General features: G+C 32.7%; 1 protein-coding gene across 1 annotated transcript; it reads left to right on the forward strand.

The window, feature by feature from the left end:
* Nucleotides 1–9,502: 9,502 nt before the first annotated feature.
* On the forward strand, nucleotides 9,503–12,904 carry LOC105114644 (50S ribosomal protein L13, chloroplastic-like). Its single transcript, XM_011011262.1, has 6 exons — nucleotides 9,503–9,613; nucleotides 9,719–9,823; nucleotides 10,879–10,950; nucleotides 11,299–11,465; nucleotides 11,831–11,942; nucleotides 12,438–12,904. The coding sequence occupies exons 2-6, from the start codon at nucleotides 9,779–9,781 to the stop codon at nucleotides 12,657–12,659; spliced, it is 618 nt and encodes a 205-aa protein (XP_011009564.1). The 5' UTR covers nucleotides 9,503–9,613; nucleotides 9,719–9,778; the 3' UTR covers nucleotides 12,660–12,904.
* Nucleotides 12,905–13,295: the final 391 nt, after the last annotated feature.

Raw genomic sequence — 13,295 nt, forward strand, 5'->3', positions numbered from 1 at the left:
GCCAAAATTCTCATGGATATGCACCTCCTTATGCTCCACCTCCTAGAAGAAATCTTGAGGAAACATTGCATGCATTCATTGAAAAGCAAGAGACAATCAATACTCAACTTGCTCAAAACATGACAGATTTTAAAGATACTCTTGCAAAATTAACATCTGCTCTCAGTTTCCAAGAGAAAGGTAAGTTTCCATCTCAACCGCAACAAAATCCCAAGAGGCAATACAATGCAAATGCAAGTAGTTCCGGAAGCCAGCATATGGATCAAATCAAATCAGTCACTACTCTGCGCAGTGGTAAGGTTATTGAAAAACCCTCTCTTGAACCTTATGAGAAAGATGATGAGTCAATCTCTGAGGGTAAGGAAGGGGTTGAATCTGAAAATTGCAAAGAAACGACTAATTCACCGCCACCACTTCCATTTCCTCAAGCCATGACCAAACAAAGGAAAGTTAATCACAACTCTGAAATTTTTGAAATTTTCAAACAGGTAAAAATCAATATACCATTGTTGGATGCTATTAAACAGGTTCCTTCCTACGCTAAATTTTTGAAAGATCTATGCACTGTGAAGAGGAAACTGAATGTGAAAAAGAAAGCCTTTCTAGCGGAACAAGTAAGTGCCATTCTTCAAAACAATAATGCTTTGAAATATAAAGACCCTGGTTGTCCCACAATTTCTTGCTTTATTGGAGAGCATAAAATTGAAAGAGCCTTACTTGATCTTGGTGCTAGTGTGAATTTACTTCCATATTCAGTTTTTCAAAGTCTCAATCTAGGTGAGTTAAAACCAACTTCTATATCTCTTTTACTTGCCGATAGATCTGTAAAAGTGCCTAGAGGAATAATCGAAGATGTGTTAGTACAAGTCGATAAATTCATTTATCCTGTGGATTTTATTGTCTTGGACACAGAACCTGTTGAAGCATGTAATTCATTTCCTGTTATTTTAGGACGTCCGTTTCTTGCAACCTCTAACGCATTGATTAATTGTAGGAATGGACTGATGAAGCTATCATTTGGAAACATGACATTGGAGATGAATATTTTCAACATTTGCAAGCAACCTGGAGATGATAATGATTTACAAGAAGTAGATCATATTGACGAATTAGTTTATGATCAACTTGAATCTACTTTAAGTAAAAATGAATTGGATGAAACTGAAGATTTGCAAATGGTTTATTCTGAGGAAGAAATCACGAATGAAACAAGCACCGAAAATATTGATGCGAATCTTTTGTCAACAGTGACAACAGATTCGACATCTGACATCACACCAATCGATGATTACTTTCCTAACAAATCCTTACTTTCTCTTAGTTCAATGCCTTGGTATGATAAAAATATTAATTTTTTTGCTTTAGGAGATTTGCCAGCTGATTGGAGTACTCAAGACAAAGAAAAGTTTTTGAACGAAGTGAAGAGCTTTTATTGTGATGACCCTAACTTATTCAAATATTGTCCTGATCAAATATTTCAAAGATTCATTCCCGACAATGAGGTAAGTAGTGTCATTAAACTTTGTCATTCTGAAGCATGTAGGAGTTATTTTTCGACAAAAAAGACAGCTGCAAAAATCTTTCAAAATGGATTTTATTGGCCCACCATGTTCAAGGACACACATGCATTCTGTAAAACTTGTGAAAATTGTCAAAAAATTGACACTGGTCAAAAAGTTTTGTTTTATGATTGCCTTTCTAATTGCTCATCTATAAAACCCTCTTTTCCTTCCTTTCATTTCTACTCAACCCATACATTCAACAAATACAGAAGTGTGTAGAAATGGCAAGTTCCTCAAGTCATCAAATAAGAAATATCTGTGTTTTCGGTGGATCTAGTCCTGGGAAAGAAAAGGAGTTTTTAGAATCAGCAAATCATCTTGGTCAGGTGCTAGCTGAGAGAAAGATTCATTTAGTGTATGGGGGAGGCAGTCTTGGGTTAATGGGAGGTGTGTCAATAGCTACATTTTTAGGAGGTAGTCAAGTTTTAGGAGTCGTCCCTGAAGCTTTGGCACAAGGGGACATCATTGGAAAAACAATTGGAGAGGAACTTCAGGTCTCCACAATGTCGGCTCGAATGAATGCAATGTTTAACCATGCTGATGCTTTCATTGCTTTACCAGGTGGTCTAGGCACATTGGAAGAGATCTTTCATATTTCCTCTTGGGCTCAATTGCACATTCACCATAAACCTATAGGTTTGTTAAATGTTAATGGTTATTATGATAAGTTGTTGTCTTTTCTTGATCATGCTGTGGAACAGGAATTTTTAACATCTTCTGCACGACAAATCATAATCTCTGCTACTACTGCTGAACAATTGATTGACCAACTACAATCTTTCATTCCTGTGATTGATCCTTCCATGAGTCGCATAAATTGGTCATCTAAGGAAAGCCATAAAAAGCTTACATTGGATTTGAGCCTTCATTTGTGAATTTTTGTGTCTTTTGGTTTTATTATTATGTTTTGTTATTTCTTATTTTTGTTTCAGTGTGTTTCAGGTTTTGTCAGTGTTCGTTATTTCAGGTGATATCTTTTATACTCTATCTTTCTACCTTAGAACATTGAGGACAATGTCTCGTTTTGGTTGGGGGGAGAGGGTAGTAGTTGATAAAAAAAAATTATTTTTCATTTCATAAAGCATGTGCATAATTGTTGTTACTAGGATGGCAGAGTAAAAGAGTTCTTTTGTTAAAGTGACTCTTGAGACGCATCTTAGTAACCATTCTTAACAAGGTCTATTATAATACTTCCTGAAATATTCAGATTTACAAACTCTCGTATTGTTACCACTTAATTCTGCTCATATACTTATTTAACATGTATTTTTAAACCTTAATTTACACACACACACTTTAACATATGATTGTGGGTTGCATATTGGATTATTACATTATTTGTGTTCTTTTGTTAAAGGTAACAACTAAGGGAAAGGGATTGTATATAATTAAAAAAAAACATGAAAAAAAAAGAAAAAAAAGAAAAAAAGAAAAAAAAATGATGATAATAAAAATGTAGATAAGTTTAATTTCGTAGCCTCCCTAACCTAAGCAATTAAGCCCGAAGGGGTGTTTTAACACCTAATACCCTAAAGTCAACTGACTTGGGAGCTATTGGCCCAACGCTTGTTACATGGGTCGAGGAGAAAAGCTTAAGGGAATCAAACATTGCACTATCTACATATCAGTATCTGCGACCCGAGTTACTAAGCTCGTAGGGGTGTCTTAACACCTAATGCCCTAAGACCAACTGGTCTGGGAGTCATTAGCTGAAAGCTCGTTACATGGGTTAAAGATGCATGATTTTTTTAAAGTATATGTATATAGAGTTAAAAAAAAAAAGACAAAAATAGTAATCCCAACCCAAGGAAGTTAACCTTAAACATTAGAACAAAAAATTTTGTTTTCTTCCAAGAAAAGCCCCATAATTATGTGTTGATACATTGAGCACAAAAGAAAGGTTTATTAATATCTTGTTAAGAGGTATTGAGCAGATATATAAATTTAATGAGAGTTTGTTTATCTGGATGGATTAAAGGAAGTTAAATGATGAATACCTTGCTTTGTGAAATTTGCAAATTTGTTTTCTATTTTAACGCTTTAATAACTAGGGACTAGTAATAAGCTGGTTGGGGGGTGTGATTAGTACTTAAAAGTGCATTTTTATCATGGTTTTATATCATCATTTTGCACTTGAAGTGTCAATAACTCCTTAACTAAAATATGTTTTATAATAATATATCTAATAATATAAGATACCTATAATTTGTGGTAAATGTCTATTTTTAATGCAGGCCTATCACATAAATGAAAGGATTGATTGATGACTTGAAGAACTTAAATTGCAAGGATAAAGAGATGGCCAAACTTAGAAAAGAGATGCCGGTGCAATCCAAACCGGAACACTGTTCGGTAATTGGGTCATATCTAAAGCTATATATCTCAGATTTAGGTCCAATTTATATGGATGGAAAGGTAAGACATAGGCCTACAACTTTCATATGGAGCCCAAGATCTAAAAAGGCCATTATCAAGTCCAAATTGTAGCAACAACAAAGAAGCCCGAATTTGTCTTCCAACCCGAGCACTGTTCGGTATTTTGGCCATATCTGGAGTTCTAGAAGTCCAAATGAGCTGAATATTTTACACAAGAAAGCTGAGACAATTGCCTACAACTTTCATGTTTGCAACTGGCTCCAATTTTGACGTTATCAATGACGTTTTGGGCAGACAAGAGAAGATAAGGATTGTCACCAAGTCAAAAGTTGGCCACCCACTTATCAATTAGTCATCAAGTTGGCCACCCACTTATCGATTAGTCATCAAATCAATAGTTCCCAATTTTGGCCTATAAAAGGAGGCATTTGCCATGCATTTAGGCATCTTGGTGTTCAGATCAAGATCATGCTCTTCCTTTCTCTCTTTGTATTTTTTGTAATGTTTATGCTTTACTTTCATTAATATCAAGTTTATGCATTTCATTTCCTTACCTTTACTTAGTTAACTTTTATGTTCTTATTTTGTTTATCTATTTTGCTTTCTTTCATTATGTCTAGCTAAGTTAGTTATGTCAAGGTGAAAAGGTTACACTAATGGTGTAAGAATAAGTATAATGTAAACTTAATATGGACTTTAATGTTTGATACTAACATGTTTTATATTTGTTATCTTGTTCACTCTTTAATACTTTGCTTGTTAAATGACTAATGTTGATTTATGTTGTATAACACTTGGTACAATAAATGCTTGGCACTTTCATAGCTCATAATGTATGGTATAACCGACACCTGAGCTATGAAAGAAACTTGATTTGTTGTTAACATAAGTTATAATCATGAATGCTTGACGCGATTTACAAGTATTAGCATTAATTGAATAAGATGACTAATGTAATCATGTTAACACTATATAATCTGATTGGAACCTCCTTTGTGTGTGGTTTCCAATTCAATAATAAGAGTTTATACTATATTTGTTTGATATACCATTAGTGGAACCTCTAACCTTGACATTTGTTATTATTATTGTTTAATCCTTACATTAATTTTCCATCTCCAAGTTCTCATCTTCTTCTTCTTCTTCTCTTTCTTTATTATTATTATTATTATTATTGTTATTATTATTGTCATTGTTGTTATTATTGTTATTACTATTATTATTGTCGTTGTTATTATTATTATTGTTGTTGTACTATTGTCATTTATAATTTGTACAATTAACCTCCCTATGGTTCGACCCCGGTCTTGCCGGGTTATTTATTACTTCGACACTCCTGCACTTGGGAGAAGACATCAACCTTTTCGTCGTGTCATAGATCTTGGGCTCCATATGAAAGTTGTAGGCCTGTGTCTTACCTTTCCATCCATATAAATTAGATCTAAATTTGAGATCTATAGCTCCAGATATGATCCAATTACCGAACAGTGTTCCGGTTTGGATTGCACCGACATCTCTTTTCTAATTTTCGTCATCTCTTTGCCCTTGCAATTTAAGTTCTTAAAGTCATCAATCAATCCTTTCATTTATATGATAGACCTGCATTTAAAATGAACATTTACCACAAATTAAATGTATCTTATATTATTAGATATATTATTATAAAACATGCTTTAGTTAAGGAGTTATTAATACTTCAACTGCAAAATAATGATATAAAACCATGATAAAAATGCACTTTTAAGTACTAATCACTAAGCTCATAGGGGTGTCTTAACACCTAATGTCCTAAGACCAACTGGTCTGGGAGTCATTAGCTGAAAGCTCGTTACATGGGTTAAAGATGCATGATGTTTTTAAATTATATGTATATACATTAAAAAAAGAGAAAAAAAAGACAAAAATAATAATCCCAACCCAAGGAAGTTAACCTTAAACATTAGAACAAAAATTTTGTTTTCTTCCAAGAAAAGCCCCATATTTATGTGTTGATACATTGAGCACAAAAGAAAGGTTTATGAATATCTTGTTAAGAGGTATTGAGCAGGTATATAAATTTAACGAGAGTTTGTTTATCTGGATAGATTAATGGAAGTTAAATGATGAATACCTTACTTTGTGGAATTTGTAAATTGTTTTTCTATTTTAACACTTTGATTACTAGGGACTAGTAATAAGCTGGTTGGGGGGTGTGATTAGTACTTAAAAGTGCATTTTTATCAAGGTTTTATATCATCATTTTGCACTTGAAGTATCAATAACTCCTTAACTAAATCATGTTTTATAGTAATATATCTAATAATATAAGATACCTTTAATTTGTGGTAAATATTCATTTTAAATGTAGGCCTATCACATAAATGAAAGGATTGATTGATGACTTGAGGCCTATCACATAAATGAAAGGTTTGATTGATGACTTTAAGAACTTAAATTGCAAGGATAAAGAGATGGCCAAACTTAGAAAAGAGATGTTAAATTGTAAGGGCAAAAAGATGACCAAAATTAGAAAAGAGATGTCGGTGCAATCCAAACCAGAACACTATTCAGTAATTGGGTCATATCTGGAGCTATATATCTCAGATTTAGGTCTACTTTATATGGATGGAAAGGTAAGACATAGGTCTACAACTTTCATATGGAGCCCAAGATCTGCAAAGGCCATTTTCAAGTCCAAATTGTAGCAACAACAAAGAAGTCTGAATCTGTCCTCCAGCCCGAGCACTATTCAGTATTTTGGCTATATCTGGAGTTCTAGAAGTCCAAATGAGCTGAATTTTTTACACCAGAGAGATGAGACAATTTCCTACAACTTTCATGTTTTCAAGTGGCTCCATTTTTGACGTTATCAATGACGTTTTGGGCAAACAAGAGAAGATAAGGATTGTCACCAAGTCAAGAGTTGGCCACCCACTCATCAATTAGTCATCAAATCAATAGTTCCCAATTTTGGCCTATAAAAGGAGGCATTTGCCATGCATTTAGGCATCGATACTATAAGATATCTTTAATTTATAGTAAATATTCATCTTAAATGTAGGCCTATCACATAAATCAAAGGATTGATTGATGAGTTCAATTATTGAAATTAAGAAGATAAAGAGAGGGTGAAGCTTAGAAAAATTATGCTAGTTTTGTCCAAATTAGAACACTGTTCAGTTATTGGGTCATATCTAGAGCTTTAGATCTTAAATTTCAATTTGGTTTATATGGCTAGAAAGTGAAAAGGTAAGCTTAAACCATTCATGGAAAGGTAAGATTCAATTTGTCTAGTTGGAAGTCCAAATCTTAGCAACAACAGATAAGTCTGAATTTGTCCTACAGCCTAGATACTGTTTAGTGCTTAGCCTATATCTTGAGTTTTAGAAGTCCAAATGATCTCAATATTTTTTGTTGGAGTTGAAACAATTTCTTAGAACTTTCATGATTTAAGTCCATTCGAATTTTGACGTTAACAATGACCTTTTTGGCAGATAAGAAGATAAGAATTGTCACCAAGTCTAGAGTTGATCACCTACTCAACAATTAGTCATCAAATCAATAGTTTCTACTTTTGGCCTATAAAAGGAGGCATTTGCCATGCATTTAGACATCTTGGTTTTCAAATCAAAGATCATGTTCATGCTTTTTTTTATATATATATTTTTTATAATGCTTAAGTTTTGCTTTTATTAATCTCTTATTTATGCTTTTCATTTCCCTTCCTTTACCTAGTTAATTTATATCTTATTTATGTTCTTATCTTGTTTATTTATTTTTCTCTCTTTCATTATATTTAGTTAAGTTTATTATGTCAAGGTGAAAAGGTTACACTAATGATGTAAGAATAAGTATAGTATAAACTCAACATGGACTTTAATGTTTGATACTAACATGTTTTGTATTTGTAATTTTGTTCACTTTTAATATTTTACTTGTTAAATGGTTAATCTAGATTTATGTTGTATAACACTTACTACAAGAAATACTTGGTATTTTTATAGTTCAACCATATGATATAACCTACACCTATGCTATGAAAGGAAGTGAATTTGTTGTTAACATAAGTTATAACCATGAATACCTGACAATATTTACAAGTATTAGCATTATTCAAATAAGATAACTAATGTAATTATGTTAATAATTTATAATCTGATTGCAACCTCCTTTGTGCATGGTTTCTAGTTGAATAATAAAAAGAGTTTATACTATATTTGTTTGAAATACTATTAGTGGATCCTTTAACATTGTCATTTATTTTTATCATTATTTCATCCTAATATTAATCTTACAATCTCAAAGTCCTCTTTAACTTATTGTTGTTATTGTTGTTATTTATAATTTATATAGTTAACATTTTTGTTGTTCGACTCCGATCTTACCAGGTTATTTATTATTTCGATATTTCTGCACTTGGAAGAAGACATCAATCTTTTGGTCGTGTTATGGAGTTAGTTGGAGAATCTAATCTCTAATAATATTATAACAATGTTATTAATTCCTTTTTGATTAGTGTTCTAATTTTTTAATTGAAATGATATATTTTGATTTTGTTTTGAGGTTGTGTAGTTTAAATTTCTATTTAAATCTAAAAATGGATTAACTTAAGATTATACAATATAAATTTTAAACATAAGTAAAAATCTAAGAGTTGAACCAATATAATTTGATTGACTCAACAGGTTTTGAGACAACGTAAATGACTGATAAAAATATAGTCAGGATAAAAAAATTCAAAACATCTTTTTTAAAAAAATATTAAGACAATAGTATAATGAATTGACCTGGATCAATCTAAATTAACCTTTTAAATTCACAACCCAAGTCATGTGACTATGATAATCTCAAATAAAGCAAATTATAATAAATTATGAAACTCAATTCCTAATAAACCTATTGTTAAATAATAAAATTGAGAAAAAATTCAATCTAAAAAAAGAATTAATAAAATGATCTAATTCTACTTGGGTTAACTCACAAAATTCGTGACTCGAGTAATGAGATTAGGATAATTTCATAAAAAATAAATTAAAACAAAAAACAAAGTTTAATTCTTAATTAACTAAATATTGAAGATGTTAAAAGATGAAACTTAAAAAAAATTAATTAAAAAATAGAAAAAAAAACAAGTTAATTGGGATAAATCATCAAACTCGTGATATGAATTATAAGATTAAGATAACTATAAAAAAAATTACAATAAAATTATAAAATCAAATATTTAATAAATTAGTGTTGGAAGATGAAATTAAAAAAAATATTAATTTTTTTTTTAAAAAATATTATTTGACCACAACGAAATAACCGGAATAAAACTAGAATTTTCCTAATAAAATTTTTAAAATGTGCTGAGATTGAGATTACGAATGAAATGAATTTTTTTCTAGTTTATCCTGTTTTTAAAACTGAAACGTGATATATTAGCCGTTCCGACACAACTTAACAAAATTGACAATCTATATAAAATAATAATAATAAAAATAAATAAATAAAAATAAAAATAAATGTGTATAAAACAGCGTTAACGAAAGCATTATTTTAAGGCACTAAGAAAAATAAAACCTGGGCTTTCTCTAAGCCTAAGAAACCTTTACTTGTATCGAAAAGAAGGCCCAAAACCATTATGCCCTGCTGCGAGCTTCTTTTTCTTTACTTTTCTTTTCTTTTCCAAACAAACCCTACTTATCTTCAAGGTTTCCAGCTTAAACCCCTTCTTTTGGTTTTTAATTTTGTTTTCAGTGTTTTTGTTTCTATGCGTAGTTTGATAAATCATTTATTTTCTTTTGCTATTAACACAGGCGAATGATTTGTAGTCGAGAAACGAGAAATCATTTACTTGTGTAGAGAGAAAAAGAGAAATGGCAAGCCAAGCTGCAGCTAGCGCTTTTAATGGCAACATGAAGGTACTTCCTTTTTATATTTAGTGACTCTTTTCTCTTTGTATTCCTTTCATTCATTTTCCGTCGAAAATCCAGGTTCTTTTGTCCCAAACTCGTAGAGAAATTAACTTTCATTTTCAGCACACCAATTGTTCGTAAAATGTATTGTATTAGATTAAAATGCCTCTAATTTTGTCTTTTTTACGATTTTATTTATATGTTCGCCGCCCAGGAATGCTTTGATGCCCGGTGTCTTCAGGGTTGCATTGCCTACAAACTTAATCATTCAATAGTGTATGAAAATTAGATTTTCTAGTTTTTTATGTGGTCAATTTTTTTTGTGGAATTATTTTGACCGCTAATTATTACCTGAACTACACTCACCACCATCTCTACATCATCTTCACAGTGAGCCCACCAAACAACTCTAGTAAAGCCGAGTATTGTGACCCCTCCAAATTGAGGGTTTTTCTAAATCAAGTCAGATGGGCTGCATGATGTTTCCATTCAATCTTTAAAGCTCCAAGTACATAGCCTGGCCACGAGATATTTCAGTATTGTGACGTGCGCATTCACGTCCCTGACATCTGGCCATTTTAGATGCCAATTCTTTAACATGAGTAAAGGCAGGACTTTACAGTTGGGACTATAGTCGTGCAGTATAGTGTTCTTGAGCTATTGCTCAGCTCTTTGCCTTAAAACCTTGATGTTGCTGCCTTTTACTGCCATTAAGAGGCAGGGTTCTTGACCTGCAGGAACTTGCAAACTCTTTACTGATTTTGTAACCAAGCTGAAACATTCATTAAGAAAAAAAACTGAATTTCCAAACTGAAAAAACACCTTTTTTAAAAAAGAAAAACATAAAATTTAAAATTTAAATAATAAATATAAATGATTTTTCTAATAAGAGACAAAGGAGAGAAACATTCACTTAATATACTTGCTTGATGGATTCTTTATGCACTCTTAGTGCAGATGACAAAGCATGTGTTTAACATTTATATACCTGTGGTTTTATGAATCGATAGATGGCATTGGAATCAATAATAGAAAATGCTGTTCTGTATGTGTTCTTACAGAAAGCACTTGCTGGCCTCAAACGTATTAATCTGGAAGGTCTGCGATGGAGAGTATTTGATGCCAAAGGCCAGGTTGGATCTCTATTTTTTTCCAATATGCTGTTCCAAGATATTATAGATTTATTATGCTTCAGAATTTTCCTGTAATAGCCAGCTTGCATGGGAGATGAGGTAATTCTTGGATTTCAACAAAGATACTCGTTTATTCTACTGTCATTTGGGAAAATAAAAACCAGAGTCCATCAGCTAATAGTTTGTGTAACAAGCTTGGCAAAGATGTAGGATTTAGTGAAGGAAATGGTCCCACTATTTCTTTTTCTTTAATATGCATTATCTTGCTAGATTTGAACTGGTTTATACTACCTTTTCTTTTTTCAGTTCTTTAAGTTTGAAATTGTAACAGTACCTGCTTTCTAATAGGTTCTTGGAAGATTAGCATCTCAAATATCAACAGTTATTCAAGGCAAGGATAAGCCAACTTACGCCCCTTATCGTGATGATGGTGATATTTGTGTTGTGCTTAATGCAAAGGATGTCTGTGTAACCGGGAGAAAAATGACTGATAAGTTTTACCGCTGGCATACTGGGCAAGTATCATAACATTTTCTATCTCTGAATTCCTAGTTATTGTGGAATATGGAACATCAAAAGGATAAGCGATCAACAATCATCTTTTCTGATTTTCACTCCACAAACCAAAATTTTCATGGAATGTAAAATAGAATGGGGAAATAAATGATCTTATCTTCATCTACTTGATTGTTGGGCATTAATGACTAATTAAATCTCCTTGGTATCAAAGGAGTAAACATTATAGAAGAGGAATATGAAATTTCCGAGGACTTTTGACTGTCAACGAAAATGAGATACTTTTGCTTTCCAATTTTGAGATGTAGACAAAGGGAGCAAATGCAGTTTGGTCCTGTGTTGATTGATTATTTGTTTTCTGCAGGTATATAGGACACCTCAAGGAAAGGAGTTTAAAAGATCAGATGGCCAAGGACCCTACAGAAGTGATCCGAAAAGCTGTTTTGCGTATGCTTCCAAGAAACAAATTGCGTGATGTGCGTTACTCCTTTCTATGTTTTGATGTCTTTCTTCTGTTGAAATGATTGATTCTCACTATTTTCCTTCTTCCCTCTAACACATTCCCCATCATTGTTAATCTATAGGGATACTTGTCTTAGTAAGGTTTAGCATTTGCCGCACTTGATTGCATGTAGTTGACAACCCTTTCTGCATTTCTGAAATGCAGGTAGATAAGATGATTAAACTCTGTTGTAACTTTCCTACCATCTAGAAAAATTATTGTAGGCAATTTGGGATGTAATGAGATAAAAAAACATAATGAATCTTTCTACTGCTTTAACTAGCATTTCCAATAAAAGAGGTGTTTCAATCTTGCGTGCTAAAAATATCCCATGAGGAGCATGGGCTACTGGTTACTAACATTGTTTGATTCAGAAATTTTCACATGGTTTCTGTAGACAATTTTTTTTATGTATTCTTTGAAATAAATGGAGACCTCATGGTTTGACATTATTAATTTTTGGGCACAGGATAGAGATCGGAAACTAAGGATTTTTCCTGACAGTGAGCACCCCTTTGGTGATCGGCCTCTTGAACCATATGTGATGCCTCCCCGAAAAGTGCGAGAAATACGACCTCGTGCTAGAAGAGCCATGATTCGAGCTCAGAAAAAGGCTGAGCAACAGGAACAGGGTGGTAATGAGAAGAGAAAAGGCAAGAAGAGAGAAGTTGAAGCAGAATTGACCGAGTGAAAAGTGGGCACAGCTTATTTCCACATCTGGCATTCAATGCATCCTTATTTTGGATGTCACAGCCATAATGTGGTCATAGATCACCAACTGCTTGCAATGGCAGCATTTCTTGCCTGGTTCTTGTCATTCCTTTTAGGTTTACAAACTTTGTGAACGTGTTTTAGTTGAGCTGTTGAAAGTTATATCAATGGGAAATGAAGCTATGGACCTTTTCTTCTTTCGGAAGAGAACAGATTTTCAGAGCAGATACCTGTACTTTTATTTTCTTTTTGCTTTTTTTTTTCATGACCGACAATTCTGCAACAAAAATAGAAAGTTACAAGGTCAGCTCATAAGTGCATTGTAGGAAATGAACAAGAAACTAGAAAGGATTTTAGAAATCATATAGGTCATATAGACATTCAGGCAGAATAGGCGGGGGCAATTGCTGCAATGTCGTAATTAACCATCCTTGTGCTTCATCAGTAATCCTAAACTAGTGGAATCTCCATGCTCTAACTAAAGCAAGCTGCCCAAAAGGATCCCATTGGCACACAAGAGGCGAAGACGAACCATATGCCCAATATGGTAACTGGTTGACTGTCTTTGTAACAAATATAAAAATGGAGACAGGGAATCCAATAGACCTGTGATAAG

This window comes from Populus euphratica, unplaced genomic scaffold (assembly GCF_000495115.2).
Source record: "Populus euphratica unplaced genomic scaffold, PopEup_1.0 scaffold555.1, whole genome shotgun sequence".
Classification (NCBI taxonomy): domain Eukaryota; kingdom Viridiplantae; phylum Streptophyta; class Magnoliopsida; order Malpighiales; family Salicaceae; genus Populus; species Populus euphratica.

Excerpts from the sequence above, each read along its gene's own strand:
- LOC105114644 (XM_011011262.1), top strand. The coding sequence starts at position 9,779 with ATGGCAAGCCAAGCTGCAGCTAGCGCTTTTAATGGCAACATGAAG. Across the intron at positions 10,951-11,298 it reads TATTTGATGCCAAAGGCCAG|GTTCTTGGAAGATTAGCATC; the intron begins GTTGGATCTCTA and ends GCTTTCTAATAG. Across the intron at positions 11,466-11,830 it reads TTTTACCGCTGGCATACTGG|GTATATAGGACACCTCAAGG; the intron begins GCAAGTATCATA and ends TGTTTTCTGCAG.